At 33.7% G+C, this 27,990-nt stretch overlaps 3 protein-coding genes across 3 annotated transcripts; 2 read left to right on the top strand and 1 right to left on the bottom strand.

Annotated features, from left to right (window-relative positions):
• The first annotated feature begins 6,736 nt into the window (after window positions 1–6,736).
• Window positions 6,737–10,062, top strand: LOC132645356 (protein MAINTENANCE OF PSII UNDER HIGH LIGHT 1). The gene is made up of 3 exons (XM_060362304.1): window positions 6,737–7,140; window positions 8,978–9,115; window positions 9,470–10,062. Exons 1-3 carry the CDS (start codon window positions 6,958–6,960, stop codon window positions 9,893–9,895), a joined length of 747 nt encoding a protein of 248 aa, XP_060218287.1. The 5' UTR covers window positions 6,737–6,957; the 3' UTR covers window positions 9,896–10,062.
• Window positions 10,063–12,128: 2,066 nt separating this feature from the next.
• LOC132645355 (cytochrome P450 98A2-like) lies at window positions 12,129–16,071 on the top strand. The gene is made up of 3 exons (XM_060362303.1): window positions 12,129–12,645; window positions 14,420–14,817; window positions 15,254–16,071. Exons 1-3 carry the CDS (start codon window positions 12,153–12,155, stop codon window positions 15,896–15,898), a joined length of 1,536 nt encoding a protein of 511 aa, XP_060218286.1. The 5' UTR covers window positions 12,129–12,152; the 3' UTR covers window positions 15,899–16,071.
• Window positions 16,072–16,712: 641 nt separating this feature from the next.
• LOC132645353 (65-kDa microtubule-associated protein 5) lies at window positions 16,713–27,068 on the bottom strand. The gene is made up of 11 exons (XM_060362302.1): window positions 26,760–27,068; window positions 24,698–24,901; window positions 24,353–24,607; window positions 24,041–24,256; window positions 22,293–22,448; window positions 21,981–22,140; window positions 19,534–19,682; window positions 18,204–18,291; window positions 17,524–17,597; window positions 17,367–17,441; window positions 16,713–17,192 (listed from the first exon to the last, which is right to left on the bottom strand). The coding sequence occupies exons 1-11, from the start codon at window positions 26,838–26,840 to the stop codon at window positions 16,941–16,943; spliced, it is 1,710 nt and encodes a 569-aa protein (XP_060218285.1). The 5' UTR covers window positions 26,841–27,068; the 3' UTR covers window positions 16,713–16,940.
• Window positions 27,069–27,990: the final 922 nt, after the last annotated feature.

The raw sequence follows: 27,990 nt of genomic DNA, 5'->3' as shown, positions 1-27,990 counted from the left end.
TTCATCTTCATCTTCCTCTCCATCTCATCCATCTTCATTATCGAGTGAGCGATTTCCTCTCCTTTATGTTTATTTTTTAAACCGTCCACTGAAAAAAGGTTTTTTAGACATTAGTGAAGTTAGTTCGATTGAGATATAGATAATCGAATACGATGAATATTGGTTGAAAGTTTATATTTTTTTGGTTGAAATAGTCCGATTATTTATAAATTGGATGAATGCAATTGTAAGAAAATGTTAGCTCTTTCAACAGCCAAGACCAAGGAATCCGTGTAAAAAAAATTGGGATTTGACTTCTCCATGCTAAAAAAATTGTCCCTGCATTTCGCAAAGTATGCAACGAAATATAAAAGATATATAACAACAATGATTCTTAAAGTATGCAACAATGGAAAAGATAAGTGTAGCTTCTGCCAAGATTCTAAATGAATTGAAAGCTACTAACTAGCTTCCTTTTTAGCTTCCTCTTAACGTATGCAATAATGCTGAGAAAATTAAATAAGTGTACAATGCTTCTGCCAAGATTCTAAATGAATTGAAAGCTACTAACTAGCTTCCTTTTTAGCTTCCTCTTAACGTATGCAATAATGCTGAGAAAATTAAAAGTGTACAATGTTTCTGCCAAGATTCTAAATGAATTGAAAGCTACTGACTAGCTTCCTTTTTAGCTTCCTCTTAACGTATGCAATAATGCTTGGACAAAATTAAATAAGTGTACAATGTTTCTGCCAAGATTCTAAATGAATTCAAAGCTACTAACTAGCTTCCTTTTTAGCTTCCTCTTAACGTATGCAATAATGCTTGGACAAAATTAAATAAGTGTATAATGCTTCTGCCAAGATTCTAAAGGGGGGGGGGGGGGGGGGGGTCGTTATATACCTACAAAATGTAACAAAACATCGTTGGTATATAAAAGAAAAAAAATATTTTCCTATTTCGTTTTTATATAAATGAAATACGAAAATATATATATATATTCAACATATTTCATTGTTATATGAATGAAATATATATATATATATATATATATATGCATTCCTATTTCTTCCTATTTCATTTTTTTTATTCACGAAATACAAAAAAAAAAAAAAAAACCTATTTCGTTCATTATATTACGAAATGCAAAAAAAAAAAAAAACAAATAAGTTTCCTTCATTAATACACGAAATACAAAAAAAATAAACCTATTTCGTTCATTAATACACGAAATGCAATATATATATATATATATATATATATATATATATATATATATATATATATATATATATATATATATATTCCAATTTCCTTTTTATATGAACGAAATAAAAAAAAATTATCCTATTTCGTTTTTTAATACACGAAATGCAAAAAAATAATTATAATTTCCTATTTTTTTATTCAACAAATACAAAAAAAATTAAGTTAATTAATATTCACGAAATTAAAAAAAAAGAGGCTATTTCGTGAATTGTGTCACGAAATGCAAAAAAAACAAAAAACAAAAAAGGCTATTTCGTGAATTGATACACGAAATGCCAAAAAAAAAAAAAAGGGTCATTTCGTGAATCATGCAACGAAATGCCAAAAAAAAATTGTTTCTTTCATTTATTTCATGAATTGCAAAAACAAAAAACAAAAAAACCTATTTCGTGATTTGTGTCACGAAATGCAAAAAAAAATAAAAATTACTTTCTTTTTTATTCAGGAAATAAAAAATAAAAAAAAGAAGGCAATTCGTGAATTGCTACACTAAATGCAAAAAAAAAAAAAAAAAACAGTTTTGTTCTTTAATTTGAAGAATTGCAAAAAAAAAAAAAAAAAAAGGGCCATTTCGTGAATCATGCAACGAAATGCCTAAAAAAAAAAAATTGTTTCTTTCATTTATTTCATGAATTGCAAAAAAAAAAAAAAAAACAAACAAACCTATTTCGTGATTTGTGTCACGAAATGCAAAAAAAAAAAAAAAAAAAATACAAACTACTTTCTTTTTTATTCAGGAAATAAAAAAAAAAAGGCATTTCGTGAATTGCTACACGAAATGCAAAAAAAAAAAAAAAAAAAAAACAGTTTCGTTCTTTAATTTGAAGAATTGCAAAAAAAAAAAAAAAAGGGCCATTTCGTGAATCATGCAACGAAATGCCTAAAAAAAATGTTTCTTTCATTTATTTCATGAATTGCAAAAAAAAAAAAAAACAAACCTATTTCGTGATTTGTGTCACGTAATGCAAAAAAAAAATAAAAAAATACAAATTACTTTCTTTTTTATTCAGGAAATAAAAAATAATAAAAAAAGAAGGCATTTCGTGAATTGATACACGAAATGCAAAGAAAAAAAATAATAAATCAATTTCTTCATTTAATTCACGAAATAAAAAAAATAAAAAAAAATCGCCTATTTCGTGGATTGTATCACGAACTGCCCATTTGGGTCTATAAAAAAAAAACATACCATTTTTGTTCAATGTATGCAAAAAAAACCCATTTTGGCTCCGAGCTCAGAGGGTTGATCACCTTGACCACACATAAACAACAGAAGCATTTCTTTGAGAAGATTATCATTCAAATAGACATCAACTAGAAAAATCTAGACTAATGAGAATGTAACAGAAATAGAAAGACATTGTGTTTACTTACATATAGAAGCGTATGATGAATGATGAGTATGTTTATGTAGTAGTCTTCAAGATTTAATGGGGAAAACTTCTTCATATTTTGTAATTACGATTCAGAAGACTTCAATTGCTTGACACTCAAAAGCCTAGGTTCTTTGATATTACTTCTTTAAACCATCTCAATAGTCAATAGCCTCTATTTTTCCCCCTCATATCCGTTTGTATGTTCTTCAGCTTAACTGTTAAAGCTTTTGCTGCTTCCCTACTATCTCAACTATGATTCTATACAGGTTGAAAAAAAAAAAAAAAAGAACCAACTTTTTAGTAGGATAAGGTGAATAAGTAAGAATATTTGTAAAAGGTGGGATAAAAGAAAATTAACTTACCCTCCAGCATGGTTTTAGCAATAACATAAGAGGCCATTGGAGGCAACACTATAAATATTCTGATTATTGCACTATCTAATATTCAAATTAAAGAAACGTGTCTATTAAGTGCTATGCAATGAAAAGAAGAATCGGTTTTAAAGGAAACGGCTTATGGGGGAAGAAAAACCAATATGTAATATTAAATTAAATAGACACGACTCTAAACTAAATAGATACAACGTTTTCCCCTTTTAATGTAACAATAAATGTAGATAATTATAGACTTATTAATGGAGTGATTTTACTTTTCAGCAAATATATTTTTGAGGAAAATATAAGAGAAAAAATTTAAAAAATTGACAAAAAAGATAAATAACAATGGAGGTCTATATATAGAGAGAGATTAGTTTACACTCCAATAGTCACGGACTAAGACCTTATGTGAAGTAATAAATATAGATACGCAAGTGAAGTACAATGTCTTTCTCCAACATAGATGTTTGTTATGAGTGGTATTATGGAAAATTTGGCTGGTTAGAATTTTTCACAAGCAATGTTTTTTCCTAATCTACTATATATTAAAAGCACGAAAGGCTTTAAAAATGTTGATTGAATTTTTTGTCCTTCGTTAAAAGACTCTACAATAGACAAAATTGTCATTTACTATTTTCATCAAATTATTATTTAATATACTGAGGATTGAGGAATAGTCATTAATTATTTCCAATATATTTAGGACTTCGAAACTAACTAAGGTGATATGTTTTAAATCCTTCCTTTAACCGCTAGATTCTTTTAAACTATTTTAGGTAAATATTTGGAGCACTTTCAATTTCTTTTAGGTTTAGGACTCTTCATGTGTAGGGAAGAAAAAGAGTCTAACGTGAAGGGTTATTATATTTTAATATTTCTATATATTAGTTTCTTAAGAATTAGAGTTGTTATTAAATGCTATTTTCAGATTTTAATGGCAAATAATATTCTATTAGGGTTAGAAAAGTAGATGTACATCTATAAAAGCATTTTAGCAATGGTTGGGGGAAAACCCATGTTCATAGCCTTTTCTTTGGAGATTGTGCTCTTTCTTAATTATACAATCTTTTATAATTTATATAGGTTAAAATTAATCTTGGTTGATATATATGTGATTAATGATCCGGTTATTTTCTTATTTTTTCATAGATTGGTTGATCCATGCCACAGATTATGTCGCTCCATCTTGCTGGTATTTTCTACCTTGCTACCTAGCTCGAAAGCAAAAACAAAGTTAGAGTTTCTTATTTTAATCATCAGAGATATATTAACATGCATATCTTTATTTGCACACACATATTTATTGATATATATACATTCATCAATAATACATAAGGCTAATTAGTGAAACTTGATTTAAAATTTGTATAATACGACATGAATTATGTTTTCATATTTTTATTCGTGATGCTCCTATGCCAACATTGTTAACTCTAAGAATTAAGTTTTGGAATGTTCATGGTTCGATTTGGATCAACTTTATCTAAAAGCTAATCAAACTAAATAAATCAATTTATTAAATATAAGAATCAAATAAAATCAAGTAAGTCAGTAGACAACAATGTTCACAGAATTAAGCTTGCCGATTATTTGAGGACAATAGACAATAAAGCACACATGTATCTATACAATAAATTCTCAAAATATTATGCTTGGAACTTCAGCCAATTATATAGGCAAAATGGAAAAGATTTTTAAAAGATCCTACAATTACAATTTTATTCAACAAGCGATTCTTGTTTGAAGGAATAACACAAAGTGCATTACACATGGAATTGTAGATACATAATCTTAGTTGATTTGAGATTCTTAAATTTGTATTGCAACAGATTGATGTGGCGGTGCTTGAGAACATACACTACGGCAATGAAAAGAGAGAAATAAAAAAGTTATCCCTTTTCCAAAACTAATGATTGCCCGATTGGGATTGGGAGGAAGGATTGAGCTAAAATAGTGCGAAACTTATTTCCTTATACACTTCTTCAATTTTTTTAGTAGTATCAATATCAATTGGCAACCTTGGCCGTGATTTGTTTGGAAATTGTAATCACCATTTAATACTTTTTCCGCTGTTTGAAAAAATTGCAAATAAGAAAAAACTCTTTTTCTGCCCTTAAAAAAGTTAGAAATTGATAACCACAGTAGGTCGACATATTCAGAGAGGTAAACTTTTTCGTCTATTCTTTATTTGTGCAATCAGGGTCTGTTGGTAGTTGGTTTGCAGATGAGTTATGTATGTATTATATCCTGCATATATAATATCAGTTTGGTAGCCAGTTAGGAAGTAAGTTATTTATGTATAAAATTAATACGATGTTTGATTTGCAATTTAATAACCCGCATGAGGAAATCTGTGTATTATTTATGCAAGGCAAAAGGTGAAATAATTAATAAATGAATAACTAAACTCTGCATAACTAATGTCTGCATAAAATAATACTAATTCATATATTACTATTTACTAATACCTGCATAACTCTAATATACTACCAAAAGAACCCTCATGAGGTTCTTTTCTTTTCAATTTGACGTTGCATATTTGTTTACTGTGCGTTTGAATATTTTTGCGCCTCTTTTCATCTTTAAATTGCGAAAGAACTGGAATTGAAGATTTTTTTTTTCCACTGAATATAAATTGGAATTGGAATAGACAGTAGTGACTAGGTGATCAGTAGAGAATATGACTAGGAGGAGAATAAAGAATAGCCATCAGCTATCAAGCCACTGAAAATTAAGACGTCGTATCAAAATGTTAAACATAGAATTATTATCACAAAAATATGTGTCGAGGAAGCAAACAAGATTGTCCAATTGAAGCACACTTAGCCGCAATTAGAAAAGCTGAACAGTGGTATAGTCTAAATTAATTATATTATTGTACTGTTTTCTTAAAAAAAAATTAAATCATTATTAAAAGGAGATATAAAATTAAACTTCATTGAGCATTTTGTCTATTTTAATGTTTACTTTATTAATACTTCATAATTTCCAATGCTTAGATTATAAGAAAGAAACTGAGATGACGGAGTATAACATATATTATATCGTATTTGCACTTCGTATTATTTGACAAATATTTGAAGAAGTGTGATGAAAGAGTTTTTGTTGGTTTGTTTTTAGTATTAAGTCACAAAAATAATGGAGTAGTAATTTTCGTAAGATATATCTCCATATAAGTCCTTCGGCATAAGAAGGCATATGAGATAATTCGTCGTTAATCCTATATCGACGGATTAGCGACGAATCACTAAAACAATTTGTTAGCTACAGTAGTTTAGCGACGGATTATCGACGAAATACATAGCTAAATCTAATTTTTTGATGTAGTGTTTGTTGTCAAATGCAATACACATTTTGGTCTGTGTACACTCAAACTAGTTGATTTGTAATAAAAAAGAAGGTGCTAACACCGTGATTATAAATAAATAAAGTCCACTTAATAATAAAATAAAATAAAAAGAAGGTGCCAAATACAAACAGAATCATCTCGAAAATTTCTTTAATGAATAGCTTAGACATTTTGTTCAAGTATAATCTCATAGATTTTTATTTCTCTCTCATATAGTACAGTCTTTTTACCTGGCAAATCTTCTAGTCTTTAAATGAATTTAATCTAATAATACCATCAAGGGACGGGCATGACGAAATTCCATATGGTTAATTATAACAGTTTTTTGGATGGCGCAAATTGACGATAAAGGATATAGTTGTCATTCCAACATTCTATAGAAAGAGAATGAACTCTAAGAGACCTAACCCACTCAACGTGCATTCAAATCAAACCACAAAAACCAAACCATCCTTAATATAAAAGGATTTTCAAGGCTCAAACACAGCCAATCGAAGAAGCAGGCAATTCTACAAGTGGCTCTGCTTCTTCACCTCAGAGAGACACAACCATCTGAAAACTTAAAAAATAATTGCAGTCTAAAGAACCCAAAAAACCAGTAAAGAAAATAATGGCTTGTGCTGCATTATCAGCAAACAGCTGCACCATAGCCTCATCTTCTAGTGGAAGATTGAGCTTTTGCACTTACCAAAAGGACACAAAATTGAGGCAGAAGCATAGTCTAATTCGATTCAGAATTCGGGCTTCAACTGATGAAGATTGCAATGATGAAGAATGTGCCCCAGATAAGGAGGTGAAATTTCCTCTTGTTTTTCTTGAGTTCATATAATTCTTTTGTTTCTTGAATTTGTGTATGTGGATTGATATTTGTTGACTGATGTAGAAAATAGGGAGTGGGTATGTACAATCTTGTACCCCTCAAGTGAAAAATTTCCTTTTTTGTTTTTTTGTTTTTTAGGATTTGTTTAGATACGTAGTGAACTCTAGAAATGCTTAAAAGAGCGGTGTTGGATAATAATTATGGCTACTTCTGAATATTTTGGGAAAGAACAAAATATTTTCTGTAATTCTAGATTTCTTTAACGAAAATTGAGATAAAGAATTGGTTCTTCCTACAGAGTCTTAAAAAGTTTAAAGTATGGGAAGTTCCCTTTCCGGATACAGTAAAGTTACTGCCTACAGGGTGTAAATACTGCGCTCTTGCATCTGAGGGTGATAATGATAGTTTGATTTCAATGTTACCTTCTCAAAAAAAATAAAAAGATAGTTTGATTTCATTTAGAGTGTATAAGGCTGCCGAGCTAATGCTGGAAAAGCTGCAAAGGAGAGTTTTATTTGTTTATGCATAGAGGCAAATGGAATATTTTTTTTCCCATATCTAGTGAAGAAATCGTTAAATAATTGCTAGTATGAGTTAGGAGAAGACTAGAGCAAATTGTTTTTTGTTTTTGTTTTTGTTTTGGGATAAGAGACCATTTGATATGGCTAGCTGTTGGAAGGTTGTGGGTAATGAAGCTTTCGTGTTTTCCTTAAGTGACTTTGTGAAGGATGAGTTGTTAATCAACCCATTCATACACTCTATGCGATCGAATATTTCTTATGCACATGAGCAAACTTGGGAGTGTGCGATGCGAAAGCATGCTGAAATATCTCAGAATCACAGATGATTTTAGTTTTACCTCTGATTTCATCATCTTCAGTTTCAATATGCACTTCTATGTGGCCTCATATTTTCTCCATGATGGTGACATTGGATAGTTTTTTAGGCGTTTTACGTCTCAACAGTGTGCCATTATTCAAATTTCCCAATGAACTTTCCTATCATATTTACCTAGACATGGCTGAAAACTGGTCACAAGTTCTTATCTTTTGGTTGCTGTTGGTAGTTGGTTCCAACATTGCAGCAAGGTTTTGTGGTATTGCTCCGTTGTGGATGTCTTGATATCTTCTCTTAATTTTCAAATACTGCTTACTACGAGATCTCACCTGATTTTGCTTGTAATTTATGCTTTTTCAACACATCAAATGTATGTTTCCTGCTTCACAAACTAGCTAAGTCCTTAGCTCAGACACAAATTGCAACTTCTATGTGGAGCAATTACATGTAATTGGGTGATGCGAAAGTGTGCTCAAATATCTCAGAATCACAGATGATTTTAATTTTACCTCTGATTTCATCATCTTCAGTTACATGTAATTGCTCCACATAGAAGTTGCAATTTGTGTCTGAGCTAAAAACTTAGCTCGCTATGGGGTCAAATTTTTATTTCAGACATTAATACCTAAAGAAGTACTCTCCAGCTAGCTAATTCAAGTTTTAAGCTAGAAAGCGCATAATTGGAGTCTCATAAAAAGAAATAAGAAAACTAAAAGCGCAATAGGCATCTCACGAACACTGTTAAGCCATTTTACACGTGTATAAAAGCATGTAATTGTTATTTTTCATTCACAAAAAGAGTTGCAAACAGTACATGTACACTTTATTTGGTAATTTTGAGTTTGTTTGTTCCTCAGCCCTTACTTCATTGTTTTTTAACAATCATTAGTGGATCAATATTGCACGTTTTACTGTGGCAAGACGGTAATTCATGCTGGAGAATATTGTGACACATTTCTTATATTTGAAACAGGTTGGGAAGGTGAGCATGAATTGGGTAGCTGGGGACAACACCAAAGTTGTTGGAACATTTCCACCTCGTAAGCCGCGTGGCTGGACTGGGTATGTTGAGAAGGATACTGCTGGGCAGACAAATATATACTCTGTTGAGGTTAGTACTTCTATTTTCTGCAATGACATAAGTTCTCTTGAAACTACATTGATCAGGTGGCATGGAGCAAAGGAAGTTTCATATTATGACATGCCTTAGCTCTTTACATGAGAAACTATCTCGTAGTGAAATCTGTCTGTCGAGTTGCAAAAACAAATCAATCAATATTTCATTTTGTTGAAGTTCAACTTCAAGTATCAATTTAGTATTACCTCTACAGCTATTATAGTTATGGGCAAAAATATATATATGTATCTTGGCAATGTCACACTGACTCAACGTATTACTATTTGAAGACCTGTACGGATGCTGTTATTTCATTTGTGTTATTAACATTGCTTATTTTCACAACAGCCTGCAGTTTATGTAGCAGAAAGTGCTATCAGCTCTGGGACATCAGGCACCTCGTCTGATGGAGCAGAGAACACCGCAGCTATTGCAGGTGGGTTAGGCTTAATTGCTGTTGCAGCTGCTTCATCGATTCTCCTTCAAGTTGGGAAGAACTCGCCTCCTCCAGTACAAACAATAGAGTACTCAGGACCATCCCTTAGCTACTATATCAACAAATTTAAGCCCGCGGAAGTTGTCCAAGCTTCAGTAACCGAGGCACCAACTGCACCAGAAGTTGAAGCTGTCCAAGCTTCAGTAGGAGCACCAGAAACAGAAGTACCAAATGCACCACAAGTTGAAAGTTCTGCCCCAGAAGCTCCTGCTCCCCAAGTTGAGGTCCAATCTGAAGCCCCTCAGGACACTTCAAGTTCAAGTTCTAACATCTCTTAGGACAAATCATTTTGTTTTCTTGTATATTTTATTTGTAGAGATGACCTAGTATACATATTCCAGTAAGTATTTGTAATACTATTATTCAAATAGAACTATTCTGCGTGTCAAATATCAATTATGAGTTCTTAATTGAGTTAGTTCAATGATCATACCTCTATATGAAATCTCTCTATATGAATCATTTATGTACGCTATTTAGTAAATGAGATCTTCCCATGTCTATCCAATAGTGACTGTTACACATACACATTGATCTATCCAAATCGCTAATGTACTAATCAAATTACGAACTCATTTAGCCCTCATTTAGGTGTGAATTTTTGGTCCTTGACCGACCCACACCTCAACTTGTAGCTCATATAAACGCATTCATCCGCTAAATTATTTAGTAGCATAAGAAGGATAATCCTCTATTTTCACAGCCTTAAAAGGTAAAACAAAAAATTACTTATTAAAATAAAGAATTAAAGACATATTTGCTGCAAAATATTTCCGCTTGCTCTTGTCAACGATGAAACATGGGCGCCCACAGAACTGTTGGAGAATGTAAATTAAAAAAAAAAAAAAAAAGGTCCATAGAACGAGATGTGGTTGGTGAAATGGACCTACCTGAAGTAGGTTATGATGTTTGGTGATTAAAAAAAAAAAGGTATCGGCAATGAAAGGTTACAATTTAGGCATAATATTAACCTTGCTATGACGTTGTATTATTGACCTTGGTGATCAGTTAAATAGCTCGATTGAATGTTTGGGCTAGATGAATTTGTTTGGTTTAATTAATAACACCAAATATCTTTCAAGTAGCACTTCAACTATGGAGATTCAGAGAGGTTCTCAATCTTGTAGACTTTATGTCCTAAACTAAACACTAAAAAGTTAGGTAAGTATCAATGATTAAGGTTCTTTCTTTTATTTTATTTTTGGGTAAAGAAGGACATTATCGTCTATTTGACATTTAATTTGGAATACTCTTCTGAATTTGCGTCTAAAATGAGTCGGAAAGTTTTAGAACGTGGTTTCTAATTTATATTTACAAAATTTACAACAACAAATCCAATAATGGACAAAACAAGAAAAATACGGAAGGTGTTGCAACTTTTACCTTTTTCCTATCTATATTTCAAAAAAATGTTACAAAATGCTTCATCAGATACCAATTTTTAATCATTTTAACATATTGGAAAACTCAAAATAATGGACATTTGAGGGAAAAACAATAACAACAACATATCCAATGTAACTGTACTAGTGGTCTGGGAGGGTAGAGTGTGGCAGACCCTCGGCTCAAAGGAAAAAAGTTTCAAAGCAGGTCGGAAAAAGAAATAGCGGAAGCAAAGAAACCAATTTTGTATTATTTTTTTTTAATTCACCCTTACTCTTTTAATTAGTAAGTGTAAATTAAGTGGGGCAGTCAGGAATAAATAAAAGACACTTTAAAAAAAAACTTTAAAAAAATCAAACTTAGAGTTAAGACCACTACTGTTACATATTCTATTAAGGAGCCTTTGGATATGGTTTGAATGTTCTCTTATAGACATAAAAACATCACAAGTTGTGAAAAATATCAAAACATTTCCAATTCTTATACAATCTTACCAAATGAGCAAGTCATAGTTCATAACAAAATTAATACATTACTAGAAGGCCTTTTTAAAAAATACAATATCAATTGATCAAACTTTAGTTCAATAAAAATGAAAATTTAATATGAATAGTAATGAGGATGGTAGACATAAATAAAGGTTGGTGGAAGTTAATGAGCTTGGTAAATGGTTAATAGGAGTAATTGTTAAAAATATCTACCAACTTATGAGTCAAATTTTATATTTAAATTTTTTGAAACCCCAAATCATGCTTTTTTGGATGATTTGGGGTTTGAAATCATGGTTTAAAACCATGAGATGAAATACATGTCCAAACGTTGGTTTAAGAATGTAAAAAATATAGAAAAATCGATAGTATATATCGAAGATAACCTCACGCTTCCTTAACAATTTACCCATTGACAGTATACTTCCCTCACCAATCAAAAATTCACTAGATTCATTCATATGCCTAATTTTTTTTTTTTCCAATTTAAAAAATCCCATACATGTTCCCATTTTCTGAAAAAACCAAGACAATACTCTTTCACCAAAAACACCAACAACCGCACCTCAAAAGACCAAAATACCCCTCACCAACTCCCTCCACCACCCTCACTAATATATAAAAAACCCAACTACCCTTCATTTCTTCAAACATCACTTAACAAATGGCTATTCCCTTAATTGCTTTAATCCCTCTATGTTTCATCTTAACATACATAGCTTATCATCTCTACTTCCGTCTCCGGTTTAAGCTCCCACCGGGCCCAAGCCCATGGCCCGTTGTGGGTAACCTCTACCAAATCAAGCCCGTTAGGTTCCGTTGCTTTTACGAATGGGCCGAAACATACGGGCCTGTAATATCAGTTTGGTTTGGATCAACCTTAAACGTTGTCGTTTCAAGTTCGGAGTTAGCCAAGGAAGTTTTGAAAGAAAAAGACCAACAATTAGCTGACAGACATAGGAGTAGATCTGCTGCTAAGTTTAGTAGAGATGGACAAGATTTGATTTGGGCTGATTATGGGCCTCATTATGTTAAGGTTAGAAAAGTTTGTACTATTGAGCTTTTTACGCCTAAAAGACTTGAAGCACTTAGGCCCATTAGAGAAGATGAGGTTACTGCTATGGTCGAGTCTATTTATAGAGATTGCAATAATCCTGGTATGTTTTTTACTGATGTTTTGTTTATTGTCTTAATGTATTTTTCAGTTGGTAATTTTAATTTCTTTGTTAGAAGTTTTTAGTTGATATGATGCTCAGACACATGATCGAGTAAAGGCATATAAAATATTATTTCTAAATTTCCCTATTAGATTTTAGTAAGTTATTGAGAATGAATATGTCTGTTAATTTTTTTATTTTTTTTTTTGAAAAAAGTTTAGTATCTAGATCCCCTTTTTTTTTTTTTTAAATAATTGGATATACCCTCTCAAAGAATATTGAAAAGAAAGCATTGCTCCTTCTTTTGTTTGTGGAATTTGAAATTTGTTATTGTTCGTTCTAAGTAGATTTCTTTGATATATTAATATGAATTGAATTCTTATTATTATATTGACAATGCAATTTCTTAAATATTAGTATTTGTGTATTTTAACCTCTTGTAGCTAAGAACTTGTCTTAGAGCATGTTTGGATTGGCTTATTTAGGTGCTTTTAAGCAAGCACTTATTTTTAAGGCAAAATAACAAATATAAGTCAAAAAGTCATAAGTTAGAATTCCTAGCTTATGGCTTTTTGACTTATAAGTCAAATGTCATAAGCCTATCCAAACGGGCTTCAGGTTATTAGTCTCACTTTTTTATCATACTTGCTTACGGGGAAAAAATTACTTAGAGAAATGGAACTGTATTCATAGACGTGGTTGTAGATAAGCAAAAGTGTATTTTTCAAGTAAGAGGTTGATTTGGTTAACGTTTGGTGGTCTTCTTTTTCAAATAAAATGATGGGTTGACTAATATCAACCTACTATCATTTTCCAATAATAATAAAAAGAAAAAGAAATGGTGAATAAACACAACATTAAGTAGCAGGCATGGTTGGTGGGTTGGTAATGGTAGACCAAACTTTGAAAAGACCCGCTATTATCGCTAAGTTGGTCTGGCCAATCTCATGTAAGAATCACGTTACATTAATGTTACCCCTGCAAACAATATAAAACTTATTACTCTATAAATTACACTAACTAGGCATAGTAATAATAAAACATAAAAGACAACAAGTAATCTTCTATAGCTGGTTAAGTCCGTTTAAATTGTATTATAAGGGGTGATGAGAAACAACTTTTTCTTTCTTTTTTAAAGTTGAGAAATCTTTTCGAGAGAGATTTGGTTTTTGAGAAAGTGAAGTTAAGAAACCTGAAAGCACATTTTAGGATTTTTCCATTTTATTTCTTTATAGTTGGTGAATGGTTGAACAACGAAGAATTCACTAGCATCTTGGATGGGAATTTTAATTTTAAGTACTATTGTGATTCAGTGAAATTAAATCTGATTTTTTTATATTTTTTTTTTTTTTGATGAAGAAATCTCTCACTTAATGTTATGAACTTCTCTTTATGTTAGTACTATTTATTGGAAATTACTCGAGTACATGTATGAATAAAAAGTTTGCAGATATATTCCTCGTTAATGGTCAATAATTTTAGAGGAACGATATGTTCGGGTTTGAAATTACGGCAAGCAATATTGTGAAAATCTCGAGTACTCGAATCTTGAACCACATGGTGCTAAATCAGAGGCAGATTCAAGATTTGAAGTGTATGGGTTTTATAATGACCTCAAGTTAATATACAATAATAACTTGGTTCATAGTCAAATATTAATAGATATTCATACATATATAAGGTATAGGTAAAAGCTATTGGTTTCATGTGAACCAACATGTTACATTGTGGTTCCGTCCCTGTGCTAAATTCCAAGAATATGGTTTTTGTGTAGATAATATGGGAAAGAGTCTGCTGGTGAAGAAGTACCTTGGAGCAGTGGCCTTCAACAACATAACAAGGCTTGCCTTTGGGAAGAGGTTTGTGAACTTTGAAGGTGTGATGGATGAACAAGGAAACGAGTTCAAGGCGATTGTCGCCAATGGATTGAAGCTTGGAGCATCCCTTGCCATGGCCGAGCACATCCCATGGCTTCGCTGGATGTTCCCTCTTGATGAGGATGCGTTTTCTAAGCATGGGGCACGAAGAGACCGTCTCACCCGAGCTATTATGGAGGAGCACACCCTTGCTCGCCAAAAGAGTGGAGGAGAGAAGCAACACTTCTTTGATGCATTGTTGACCCTCCAACAAAAATATGACCTAAGTGAAGACACCATCATTGGCTTACTTTGGGTAAGTATACTGCTCCCTCCGTCGCAGTTTATGTGACTCACTTTTCTTTTTAGTATATCCCAAAAAAAAAATGTCACCTATACATATATATTTAGAAACAACATAACTTTAAAATTTCCGGTTTACCCTTAATGAAATGATTTATAGTCACACAAATGTCTAAGGTTTGTTTTAGATTACAAATTTCAAAAGTCTTTTTATCTTTCTTAAACTTTGTGCCTAGTCAAACGGTGTAACATAAATTGGGGGAGTAATAAATTAGTATACACTCTCCTCACAGAATTGCTGTCGCGATCCACTGAGATTTTGCCCTTTGTCGCTCTGAGTCACTCGGATACTCATAAAGAGCTCAAATGAGATTATGTTTAGATGAAAACCTATAACAGTGAGTGCCACTTTGCGGATGAACTTTGAACTGATCTCACTTTAATTGCAGGACATGATCACAGCAGGAATGGACACAACTGCAATCTCTGTTGAATGGGCAATGGCTGAGGTGATCAAGAACCCAAGAGTGCAGCAGAAGGCCCAAGAAGAGCTCGACCAAGTGATTGGCTACGAGCGTGTCATGAACGAAACAGACTTCCCCAACCTCCCATACCTACAATCCGTGGCCAAGGAAGCACTAAGGCTGCACCCTCCAACTCCTCTAATGCTTCCACACAGAGCCAATGCCAATGTCAAGGTTGGTGGCTACGACATTCCAAAGGGCTCCAACGTGCACGTGAACGTCTGGGCAGTTGCTCGCGACCCCAAGGTGTGGAAAAATCCGTTGGAGTTCAGACCAGAGAGGTTCCTTGAGGACGATGTGGACATGAAGGGGCATGATTTTAGGCTACTCCCATTTGGTGCTGGTAGAAGAGTGTGTCCAGGGGCACAATTGGGTATCAACTTGGTCACCTCTATGTTGGGCCATCTGTTGCACCATTTCCATTGGGCTCCTTCTAATGGATTGAGCCCAGAGGAGATTGATATGGGTGAGAACCCTGGGCTTGTTACCTACATGAGGACTCCATTACAGGCAGTCGCCACTCCAAGATTGCCTGCTGAGTTGTATAAACGAATTGCAGTGGACATGTAAAAGAAAACAAACCAAAGGGAAGAATTGAATTACTCAGGTGCAAACAGCCACTTCCCAGAAAAGTTTTTTTTTTTTCCTTTACTTTCTCTTTTGTTGTTACATCAAGAGTCAAAAAGTTACAACTTGAGCCTGAAGTACAATTTCGTTTGAATTATATTTTTACTTTAATATGAGCTAGTAGTCGTGTTCGAAATCATAATTTTATATTTCTGGGGAGTGACATGAAGTTCGAGAAACGGAGAAATATGACAGCTGAAACTCGGATAAGTTTCTTGATTTATTACATTCGGAGGGAGAGAGAATAGTTCCGTTCATTGTCAACTGTCAAGTGACTGAACAGTTGTCGGATTTTTATTTTCTTTTTTCCAAGGGATAAATAACAAATTACAGCGTAAGTTCACTACAACTTTAAAATATGTACCAAAGTTGACAAAATGCATAAGCTACTTCATAACTTCGCATTAAATTTCGTTCATCATCAAATAGGTTTTTGTACAATTTCTAATTTGCAAACACGGAACCTGTCAATTTGACACTCAGCTGTAAAGGGTCATTTCGTTTGCAGACAAATTTATGTAGGGATTAGTAATTTGTGTATTGTTTAGTGTATATACTTTTTTGTTGGCAGGTGTTCGGCTCATTGGATTAAAATATTGAATTTGCTCAATATTGTGGTGGGTAATGAATTTGCTACGATATCAATGTTCTCAACATCCCCATCGTATAGTAAAATATTGTAAAAAGAGCAAATTCAATTTAAGTGATGAAATAGACGAGCATTTGCAAAAATATCTTGGCGGAATATTACCAGACATGTACTTAGAAAGTTCTGTTAAGAAAATGAAGAGGACGATATGTGCATTTTCATGCCCCAGTTAATACCAGACTTCTAAAACCTCTGTAAATTGGGAAAGAATAATGACTACGCTTGCGTGGCCTTTTAATCTAATATATGCTATACTACCACGCAAAGGGTAAGTGGGGCTTAGCTTGTGCAAAAATAGCAGACATGTATAATCTTTATACAAATCACTATTCCAGCCTAAAGTCCTCCAGATTTCTGATCATCCTTTGCAAGAGCTACGTAGTTTAGGGGTATTGCAACACCAACATGACCACTCCCTCTCTTTTCCTTCCCTATGGATGCACCATAACGACCCGAAGGTGTAGACATACGCCGACTATGTGGAGTCCCCGGCACTGTGTTAGCATTACCCAGAGGTTTCTTCGCAGACTTCGAACCATAGATTGTTTCTTGTTCTGCAGCAAATTGATCTTGGAGCCGTTTTTGCTCCTGAAATATATACACTATTCAATCATCCAAATCTAGAAGTGCTAAATTAGTTATCGGAAATCAACCAGGACAAAGTAATAATGCAAAATCGATGAGATCGATTCCCAGTTCCTCTCTAACGTCTGAACAAAAGATTCAGAAACAAGTATCAGACGAGAGAATAAAAAGTAATACCCGAGATCTACGTTTCTCTTCTTGTTTTTGCTGTCGCGAGATGATGTACTCTTCCAAAGTATGCAGTAGAGGGGCCTAACACAAAAAAAATATCTGATCTGAAGGTGCAGTTCCACAACATAATATCATCTTAAATGAAAAACAATGTTGAACTCACTTTGTGATACAAAAATGGCATTCCTCTCTCCTTCTCCCAGGCCTTTATCTTGGCAGTCAAGTTTTCAACAAGAGCTGCATTATAGGTTCAAACTTCAGTCACTATATGATAATTGCTGACATTCGATATTCATAACACACTTTAGATTAGAATGTGTGGAAAATGCATTGATGTAGAACCTAATATAAGGTAGCCCTCCAAGAACATAATTTAATTAATGATTACCACAACAGGTATGGGCCACGAACACCTTCTCAGGCTTAACTGATCAATGAAAGTTAATGTAATACACCAAGTAGCAAAGAACAATAAAACGAAAAATCAAATCAATAGACCTCAATGATACTTTAACTTCAAGTACCAAACTTGTTCAGCCATAACAAATAGGCCATAGAGTAGCACCATCCGAAATCAAATATCAGTTTCCACTTTCCAGAGTAGACAACCAAGTTTGCAAAGAGAAATAGGTGAACTAGTAAGTTTGTAACCAGAAGAAGAGATGAAATTTGAAGGTAGGGGGGAAAAGGGAACTTCTTCATATAGTAATTAACAGAAATCCACAATTATGCATAATCCTCCTCCAAAAGCAAAAGGAAACAATAGTGCAACATGAAGCTACTAATACTGGTCTATCAGGAGAGGATGAGTACATCAAATGAGATAAAAGAGTACAAGCTCACATGGTATTTTGCTGACCAAAATCCGCGCTTTCTCTGCACGTTTCAAATTGATGTGGACACCTTTCCCAGCACTATAACGATTTTCATCCTGTTAAAACAAGTTAATCATGATTTAATGGGGAACTCAAGTTGCAAACAGTATCTTATAAAACCTCAGATCCGTTTTGCATCTAAACTATCAGGTACTTGACCAGTGTTTTCTGTTCCCTCAAGAAGCCTGAACTAAAACTAGGCAAGCCAGCCAGGCATAGAAAAGGTAAATACTTGTGATTGAAGAAAATGATACAAGTGTATGGATGAGCAAATCGAGTTATCACTTGATTTTGCTGGACTGCACTTATGCTTCAAATTTTTGAGAAGGAATTTTTTTTTTAATTTTTTTTTTTTAGAAGGCTTATGCTTCATATTTTATATGTGGGACGCATCCAATTACCACTGGCCAACTTTAAGCAATGGAACTGAATAATTAGACTGATTGATATAAGCTTTTAACAACCAATTGTGCACTACTTTGACTGCACTTATCCACAACATTTGTTACTAGCCTATAAGCACAAACAACTTAGAAAAAGCCAGCAAATTAACAATACATGAATCCTCAGGCATGCCTTTGTTATCACAAAAAACGTAGAAAAGCATCAGGTGTCTGCTAGGTATTTAAGTGTTAGCTTTAGTGAATAAAGGATGTAGATGAAGAAAGAATCGGAAAAATTATAAGTAACCAAAAGAAGAAAAATAGCTATATTTACAACTACAGTTATATGGACCAAAGAATTGAAAAACTGCAATAATTGGAATGAATTTTAAACCTCCTCAATCAAGTTCAGAACCATTTTGAACTATTTTAAATTATGATTCATATGCAAGTTGCTATTTTATTGGTTGCGAATTTTCATTACTAAATTTCTAATTTCCTATGCCAAAATACTAATATATTTTATCCAATTCTTAATAATTAGGATATCGCTTTGAAAACTATATTTATTGTTTAGTGTTGTCCTCTTTTAAGACAGACTCGTGGATGTATTAGTTGTATGCTAAAGCGCTTTTTAGTGAAGCAAAGCAGCAAGTCCGCACTGCATTGAGCTTTAGGCCTTAAGCTCGCCATAAGGGGGCCTTTTCCAAGACTAAGTTCGAGATGCCAGACTTCCCTAAGTAGCTTGCAACAGGTATTAGATTATGACATATCTACGAAAAATATAAAGTTGACCTACAATATAAGGATAAAAGAACCAATTTGGTAGAGGTGCCCTTTATGCACGCATGCTCCATATGATTCATAACTGAGTATAATTCTCATGTAAACACTTGTATTTATGTAGATGTATACCTTTTCATACTCATCAAGCCAGCTTTCCTCTTGAGATGCATGTTTCCACTTGTCCACTTTATCCAAAACTTCTTTCCTGCTAGCAGCTTGCTCTTTGGCTTTCACCACCTGATCATCCATGCTTGAAAGAAGATCAGAGAGATCACTGCCTGTATTGGATTAGAATAAAATAATGTATAAGAGAACATAAACCTAAAAAAAAAAAAAAAAAAAAAAAAAAAATTGATCAAGTAAATGTATTTCATTTCATGAACAGGCCATAAACCGCCGTATACAAAAAGCTTGCACTAAGCCAGTGCGATTAAACCTAACTACAGATCGTGCAGATCCCAAATTATATCTAAAATTGCATCCACATCCTGTACAAACATAAACCTAATATTAATGAAGTCTATCTTTCAATTCTACTGATGTTATCAATAGACATGCTAAGATGCAAGAGGCCTGGACACATTTGCATTCCTGCTCCAACATACAGGATAGTGTGTTCAAAAAACGAAAAACATGAATGAATGCACAACTCAGCTAAAAAAGACATATCCTCTTCTGTATCATTATGTATATCAAAGTTGTAAACAGTCAATTGATATTGACAGTAACACTCTCCCCTAGCAATTTTCATATATATTCTCTCACCAGAGGTATAACGGGCATTCATAGGAGAAAACAAGGGAGGAAATCATATCTTCCTGTGAGGACAGGAATAAAGGCTACAAAGATCAGAAGTCACAACCTAAGTACTAAGTCACTGTAGTGGCAGCTTGTAGAATTGCTTTACTGCGAAAAGCTTAAGCTTAACTTACTAGAACTGTGGGTCTCATCTGTCCACTACTAAGCCTTAAGTAAATGGAATTAGGAGGATCCATCTAATAGTTTAATGACTTGCTTGGGCCATCAAAGAAGTAAGGCCTCCACCCATCGACCATAGGTTAATGTGTTATCCCTGTTCTTGTTGCAGTTGAGCACTCATTCAGAGGCCCTTCAGAAACTATGGAAATAGTTCTTTGAAGCCTTTAATCTTTTAATATAGTGTGGGATGATTCAATGGCTACTGCCAGGTTCCAACAGTTTCTACTAATTAAATGGCTAAACAATGAAAGAAAACGTACAAGGTAATATTCATATAATGCCCTTAGAGTATCTTGTTGAAGAAAGACCCTTATGAATATAAAACTATTGCTTCATGTCCATCTTATATCAAACTTTAGAAAGTCTAAACTTGAGGGAACATCATAGAGTTGTTAGGATCTAAAAAATATGGAAGTCCTCTTATTTGATATTTGCATGCAACACATCATATCAGCTAAGATAAGTTTTAAGAAGGGAATACTGTGAGCCCCTCAGTCTCATCAGACGGGGTTGCTACTTATTGTGAATAGAATTTTCCGAGAGCTATACATTGCCCTTGCTATTAGATATAATGTGGCAGTTGAAAAGGGTCATTTATCACTCCATTTTTCATCCATCACAGGGTATATTTTATTTCATGTATCGTTATCTTTACATCAATGGGAACACTGTTTGATTTCATAGGTGAGCCATGTGTACCTCATTCTCAATAGCCATGTCTTCTTTTCAAGAATTGCTTAGGAATCCGTCCTCCAGGTCTCATACTAAGTCATCTTTAGAGCACCAACAATTTTTAACTTTATATTAATTTGTCTACGTCTAGTATTAATTCCTTTCACATGGTTGTGATGGCTAGTGTTGGTATTTGAAATGCCTATCTGAACTTATAATTCATGTAGTTTATTCAAAATTTTGTGCAGTAGATTATTAACAGTTTAAGATGAAAATAGATCATAGGCTAGTCTCTCCTTTATTACCAAAACCTTCAGTTTACTTGTGCATATGGTTAAATCTAGAAGAACATTTGCACTAGGTGCCAATTGATCGCCATCTCTGAAGGAGATGTTGACTGCTGAACTCAAGTTGTAACCAACAAAAGTTTCTTTAAAGTTGACTATTCAAAAGAGGGAATTTGCAAGAGCCGAACATGCCATCAAGGACTACATCATCTCAAACATAAGACTTAGATTTTACACTAACTGTTCTTTTCCAAGTCAGAAGTCAAGAGCTAATACCCAGTCAAATGCATTTTAAGGTGATTCGACTGAGAGATGCCAAATTATTTCCCTTAGCATATGAAAGTAAATCCAAACCAACCATTACTTCAGAATCCACCCCACAAACTTGCCTCTACCAAAAAAGCATGCACAGTGCAGCTAAAATATCAGAAATGGATTTAACAGTTTTTCTCACTTAAAACCCAGCACATAACAATAGAACAAACAATAAGTTGGAAACAAAATAATGAAGTTGAGAATAGGAATAATTCAAGCGAAAAATCATTTTTTAAGAGAAAATTAGCTTTTGTTTTAAGAAAAAGCAGTTAAATCACATCAAAGTCACAGAAAAGAAATGAGGGTACGGTAAACTGAATGTACCAGACTCCATAAGCTGGATTAAAATCTGGCGTGCAGTCTCGCTATCTACATCCATATGAACACCCCTATAGATTTCCTCAAGCTCATTTTGTCTCTTAAATATCAATTCTCTCAGCTTACTGGTCTTTAGGACATTTAAACGCTCAACTTCCACGTCAGCCTACCAACATAGAAATGAGAAGCAGTAAGAGACTGTAGTAAAGAAAGCAGGTTAGTTTAAGTGAAACCAAGTCGAAAATCTTCGCATGATTTCTTCCCGCATCCCCCAAAGACTAAGATGAAAAAAGAGAAAGGAATAATGACTTAATGTACCTGCTCAACAATGTGAATGGCAAGAGATCCTTGTCTAGATACCTCATCAATAGAGGAAGAAACTAAGGATGTAATATGGTTAAACCTCAGTTGTTCCTCCTTTGGCATGTCCATGAGGTTCCAAAGTTCTATTAGAGAGCTGCCAAGATCTTGAAGCTTCACCAATAAAATAAAATAAAATGAACAAAGAATCAGCATCATTTTTTATTAAGGAAATGTTTTATACATGTATCAGTTTAAAGTTTATGCCTGCATAGACATTTGAGTACGTCAAAAGCAGCTCTAACAGATTGTGTATAGAGCTAATGAGAGCAACTATGGCTTCTACTTTGTAACAGTCCTGTACATAAGCGGCGTTGACTCCAAATGAAAGAAGAATCAACATCATAAACAGAAATAGTGCGCCAAATGATATATGAGGCCATTTGGTTCACAGACAAATTATCAACAACAACAAAAACCCGGTGAAATCCCACAACGTGGGGTCTAGGGAGGGTCAACAACCCAGTGAAATCCCATATAGTGTACGCAGACCTTACTCCTATCAAGGTAGGGCGGCTGTTTTCGAAAGACCTTCGGCTCAATAGAAAGCATAAAAAGAGGTCAGATAAGGCCAAGAAATTCAAAGCGATATGGAAATGAAAATAACGAAAGCGACTAAGCCATGATGAAGCAGTTTGCAAAGGGACAATAGCTACCATAGATAAAATAAGATAATCAAAGTAAGATAATCAAAGTACATGAAATAACAAATAGTAGCAAACATCAAAGCACAAGGAACTACAGCGCGATAATGCAACTACTAATATGAAAGGATAAACGAGACCACTAGCCTTCTACCCTAAACCTTAATCTGAGTCCTTCATACCCTCCTATATAAGGTCATGTCCTCGGTAAGCTGTAACTGCGCCATGTCATGACTAATCACCTCTCCCCAATACTTCTTCAGCCTACCCCTACCTGTTTCAGGCCAAACTCTCACACCTCCGCACTAGGGCATCTGTGTCTCTCCTCTTCACATGCCCAAACCATCTCAGTCTCGCTTCCCGCATCTTGTCTTCCACCGAAGCCACTCCCACCTTGTCCCGAATAGCCTCATTCCTAATCCTGTCCCTCCTAGTGTGCCCACACATCCATCTCAACATTCTAATCTCGGCAACTTTCATCTTTTGAAAGTGAGAGATCCTAACTGGCCAACACTCCGTTCCATACAACATAGTCGGTCTAACCACCACTTTGTAGAACTTGCCCACAGCCAAATTTATCAAGGGCTTATAATACATTGCTTATTATGCAGTGAATAATAATATAAGAATTGCATGTAGGGCTGCTTTCTGAATAGGGTAGTCTAGATCTGAAATTAACCACAAAAGCAGATAACATTCCATACAATTCTCAATCATGTTTATCCAATCAAATTCTTAGTTGTTAAAATTTTTGTAATAGGTAACATTTTATTGATCGTTTAATTCATTTTCGCCGAAATATGACTTGCAGAAATGCAAGTTTCAAAATGTTATGTGGCGAGAGACTGATACAAAACAGTACTTGTAAGTTATCATATTTAGTGCAGTAAAAACAAGGAACTTGCACCACTAGGCGCACTGAAATGATATGCCGTCATGCAAGTCTACTCAAAACAAATTAAATACTTGCGAGCGCTTTTGGTCCCTATATATTTTAGAGAAACTGTTCCACCAAATGTGAAGTGCAAAACATAGAGAGATTGTGGTTGATAATTCACCCACCCTTTCTAGCCGCTGCTGTTTCAATTGCTTCAGTGAATTCACTTCACTTGTCAAGCTAGCAAGTGTTTCATTGCTTATGCTCTTTGATTGTACACTCAAATGAGTCGCCAAACTTGGATTGATATTAGCTATTATCTTCTTGAAATCAAGCGACATAACTACAGTAAGATCATGAATTGAGCTCATATAGCTATTTACTCGTTGCAAACGGAGGTTCTGCAAAAAAGGACGAAAGTTAACAGCTTGAATTGAAATGATACGTAATTTGTTTTATACCAGTAAAAGTTAAACGCAGAAAATCAGTTAAGTAACCTTTTCAGACTGAAGCTCCTGAAGATGTGACTTCAGTTCTCCCAGTGTCTTAGCTGTCAAGTCTTGTTCATTTACTTGAATATCTGTGGGACTGATAACTCTATCGTTTCCTGCTATTTCTGCACATATCGAAGCTATCTGTGTTTCTATGTTCAAGAATTCCTTAATCCTTTCATGTTTCTTTGTCCTTATGTCTTTTAACACAGGATCAATAACTGCCAATTTCTGCTTAAGGGTACCTTTCATCTTTCCAGACTGAAAAAGAAGAAAGGAGTTTAATTGTTAAAAAAATGAAAGCCTGAATCATGGAGAAGTTTAACAATTCTAAAGAAACATAGGACAAACCAATTGCAATGAAGCTTGTTCTCCAAGGGCAGAAACAAGTTTGGAAATTTCTGCCTCAGCCTCAGCTAATGACTCATGCAACTCAGTTTTGTATTTTCTCTCCTTATCAACATTTCTACGGTAAATGTCAAGGCATTCCTGCTCAACCTGTAGAAGCTTTCTGTCCCTCTCACTGTCACTCTCCCCAATCTCATCCCATATTTCCTTCAGACAAACAATGACAGATTATTTTAATATATTCTACCTCCAAAAATGTAAGTGAAAATACAGCATATTATACCGACACAAGTGGGGAAGTAGGAGGAAAATGCATCATTCTCCAAATTAGGGAGACAGAGACATCAAAGATAGTTACCATAGCAGGCCAAGCAAAGTTATTTAAATGATAAATTACTTTCAGGAACTTATTGAACCATAAGTATTTGGGAACACCAGTGTGTAAGGGCATGAACCACAATATAAATGTTAACGCGTGACGGAGTCTAAAAAAAAAAAAAAAAAACAAACACCTCTCTTCATCTGCTTTTATGAAGACAAAAACCTTCTCATCTTTATACAACTAAAGAACCTCGAGGGAAGTGTTTGAAGTACATAATTTGCAATTCGCATTTGCATACCAAATGTGTAAGCCAGAAAAACGAAACAAAGTATATTCTGATAATGGCCAAGCAAGAAGCAAATTACTAGAACTAAAATGAGAAAGCAAATTATATAAGCAGCAAATATTTTTTGCTAAAGTGACATGGACAACTATAAATGTGTATTCTAACAACAATCAAGCAGGAAACTTATCATGAAATTGGATCAACTTTGGAAAGCACTTGCAGCAGATTTGAACTATAGTTTCAAAAGTGAAAACATTACTTACAAGATAAGAAGCGGCACGACAAACATGGAACCAAATACAGCACCCATGCCTAATCAATACAGATACTGAAAGAAAACAAGTACATAGTAATACCCAGAGAAACACAGGATTATGCATGGAAATGCTTATGCTACAGAGGCATGTATAATACCAAAGCATAATAAATAAAATCACTTTTAGCATTTTAAGCCGCAGCCTTAGGCCATCAATATAATTTGCAATCTCTGCTCAGTTTTAAAACTAAAAGCTACCACATCTCAAATTTCCAATTTTCCAGAAGTACAAGTTTAATTGTGCCCGAACGAAATGAAAACAGTTTGCAAGATCTCCCCAGTTCGGAAAATATGTACTTTTTCCTCATCAAATCTTTGTAGCTATTAAATATTTTACACATACTCCAATACAATAATAGAACATATGGCAACAAGAATACAAAGATACATGAATAACCACACTATTGACATGTATACTTGAAAATTCCAAACAAGAGCCCATAAAGAATATAACAAACCAACCTGATATCGCGAAAAACGTTTCGCAGTATGTTGAAACATCCAATTCGTTCAACCAACAACGAAGAGAATTCTACTTTCATAACTCTCCTTCATTATCAATTCATTTATGGAAAAAAGAAGATATCAATGATTGGCATATTCAATCATATTCCACTAAATCACACACCCTTATGATCACAATTCCAAAAACTTCCATCATGTTTCCCAATCCCAAGAACAATTAAAAACAAGTCTTGGGTCTTCTTATTATCTATGTAGGTACATATTTGTATGTATATTTGTGATAAAAGGAAAAAATAACATAACAACAACAACAACAATATTTCCCCAAAAGAAAGAACAGAAAGACCAAAAATCATTTTCAAAGATACATTCGTGCAAATAAAAAGATTTAGAAAAAAATAAAGAATTTTCTTTTCATGACTTTCTAAACAGTTATGGCTACTTCTCACAAATTCCACTGCATCTCCCACACATTTAAAAAACAAAAAAGTAAAGAAGAAAGGAAAAAACAAAAACCCTAAATCTTTAGTGAACAAATATACTTAAGAATAACTCCAACTTAATATTTTTATTAGTGTGTTCAAGAATCTCTTAGTACCCAAAAGAAAGAACCCAAAAAAAAAAAAAAACCAAGAATCATTTTCAAAGACGCAATAAAAGGAATTGAAAGTGTTACCTGCAATTCTTGGAGAAGAGAGCCACAAGTAGTAGTGGCAGATTTAGAAAGAGAGAGCGGAGAAGAAACACTGATTGACATTACTCAGATTCTTTCTTCAAATCAAACCCTAGCAATTACTGAAGAGAATGGTGTTTCAATTTTCACATATAGGGTAATGTTTATCTGTACAAAACTTAAATTTTGGCGTTATAAAAGTACTCTGATTTTGCATTTTTGGGCGGGAAAACTGTTCTAATTCCCCCGTTTCTCTCCTTTCACCTTTATTTACACCTTTTTTGTCTTTATTACTCTCTTCTTCTTCTTTTTTACTTTTTTTTTATTTTCCTTCATCAAGGAGTATGGCTATTTTAGCCAATTTACACTTAAAGGTGTATTTTTTGTTCTAAATTACTTTTTTGGTTGTTTTAGACAATTTACACTTAGGGTGTATTTTGTATTGAAGTTTTCTTATAAAATAGGAGTATGTAATTTTATTGCTTATTTTCTGGTGTTAAGTAAGCAAAAGAATTTGCTCCTCATCAGGTCATGTGATCAGGCGGTCACGGGTTCGAGCCATGGAAACAACCTCTTGTACAAATGCATGTGAGGTTGCGTATAATAGACACTTGTGGTCTGACTCTTTCCCGGATCCCGCGCATAGCGGGAGCTAGTGGACCGGAATGCCCTTTTTAAGTAAGCAAAAGAATATTCCAAAAATATTTAGATGTAATCTAGGAAAACATTAGGGGTAGGACGGGGACCAAACAAAAAAAAATTGAGAAAATATTTTTCTTCATACCAAACACACCCTTATGCTTAGTTAACTGGTACAGAAAAACAATATCTTGTTCACATTTTGAACAGAAAAAAACCTTTGATCTCAAAATAATTAAAACATTTCCAAATTTTCAAGAATGTCAAATGCCCTCAATTACTTCGGATTATTGCAAGTTTTTTCTTTTCTAGAAATTAATAGCATTATGTAGAAATTGGAATTCCTTACCATTTTTTGAATTTCAAAGTCTTTAGTTTTCTTTATGAGATTCTTTTTTCCTTATTTGAAATTCTGGATATATCTTGATTCTTCTTTTTATTATACTACTTGTATAGTAGTAAATAATTGTTATCATATCGGAAGATGGCCAATCTACGAAGAGGCCAATCAAGTGGCACATACATTAGCAAAACATGGATGTAATTTTGGAGTTGATTGCTCAGTAGGTCATCCAATTAGTGAAAATTATATAAA

Source organism: Lycium barbarum, chromosome 6 (assembly GCF_019175385.1).
Source record: "Lycium barbarum isolate Lr01 chromosome 6, ASM1917538v2, whole genome shotgun sequence".
In the NCBI taxonomy this organism is placed as follows: Eukaryota; Viridiplantae; Streptophyta; class Magnoliopsida; order Solanales; family Solanaceae; genus Lycium; species Lycium barbarum.
Note: the sequence above shows the minus strand (reverse complement) of the source record. Positions and strands in the feature narration are given on the sequence as shown.

Excerpts from the sequence above, each read along its gene's own strand:
- LOC132645355 (XM_060362303.1), top strand. The coding sequence starts at position 12,153 with ATGGCTATTCCCTTAATTGCTTTAATCCCTCTATGTTTCATCTTAACA. Across the intron at positions 12,646-14,419 it reads TAGAGATTGCAATAATCCTG|ATAATATGGGAAAGAGTCTG; the intron begins GTATGTTTTTTA and ends GTTTTTGTGTAG. Across the intron at positions 14,818-15,253 it reads CCATCATTGGCTTACTTTGG|GACATGATCACAGCAGGAAT; the intron begins GTAAGTATACTG and ends CTTTAATTGCAG.
- LOC132645353 (XM_060362302.1), bottom strand. The coding sequence starts at position 26,840 with ATGTCAATCAGTGTTTCTTCTCCGCTCTCTCTTTCTAAATCTGCCACT. Across the intron at positions 22,141-22,292 it reads CCATTCACATTGTTGAGCAG|GCTGACGTGGAAGTTGAGCG; the intron begins GTACATTAAGTC and ends CTATGTTGGTAG. Across the intron at positions 19,683-21,980 it reads AATCCAGCTTATGGAGTCTG|GCAGTGATCTCTCTGATCTT; the intron begins GTACATTCAGTT and ends AATCCAATACAG.
- LOC132645356 (XM_060362304.1), top strand. The coding sequence starts at position 6,958 with ATGGCTTGTGCTGCATTATCAGCAAACAGCTGCACCATAGCCTCATCT. Across the intron at positions 7,141-8,977 it reads AATGTGCCCCAGATAAGGAG|GTTGGGAAGGTGAGCATGAA; the intron begins GTGAAATTTCCT and ends TATTTGAAACAG. Across the intron at positions 9,116-9,469 it reads CAAATATATACTCTGTTGAG|CCTGCAGTTTATGTAGCAGA; the intron begins GTTAGTACTTCT and ends TTTTCACAACAG.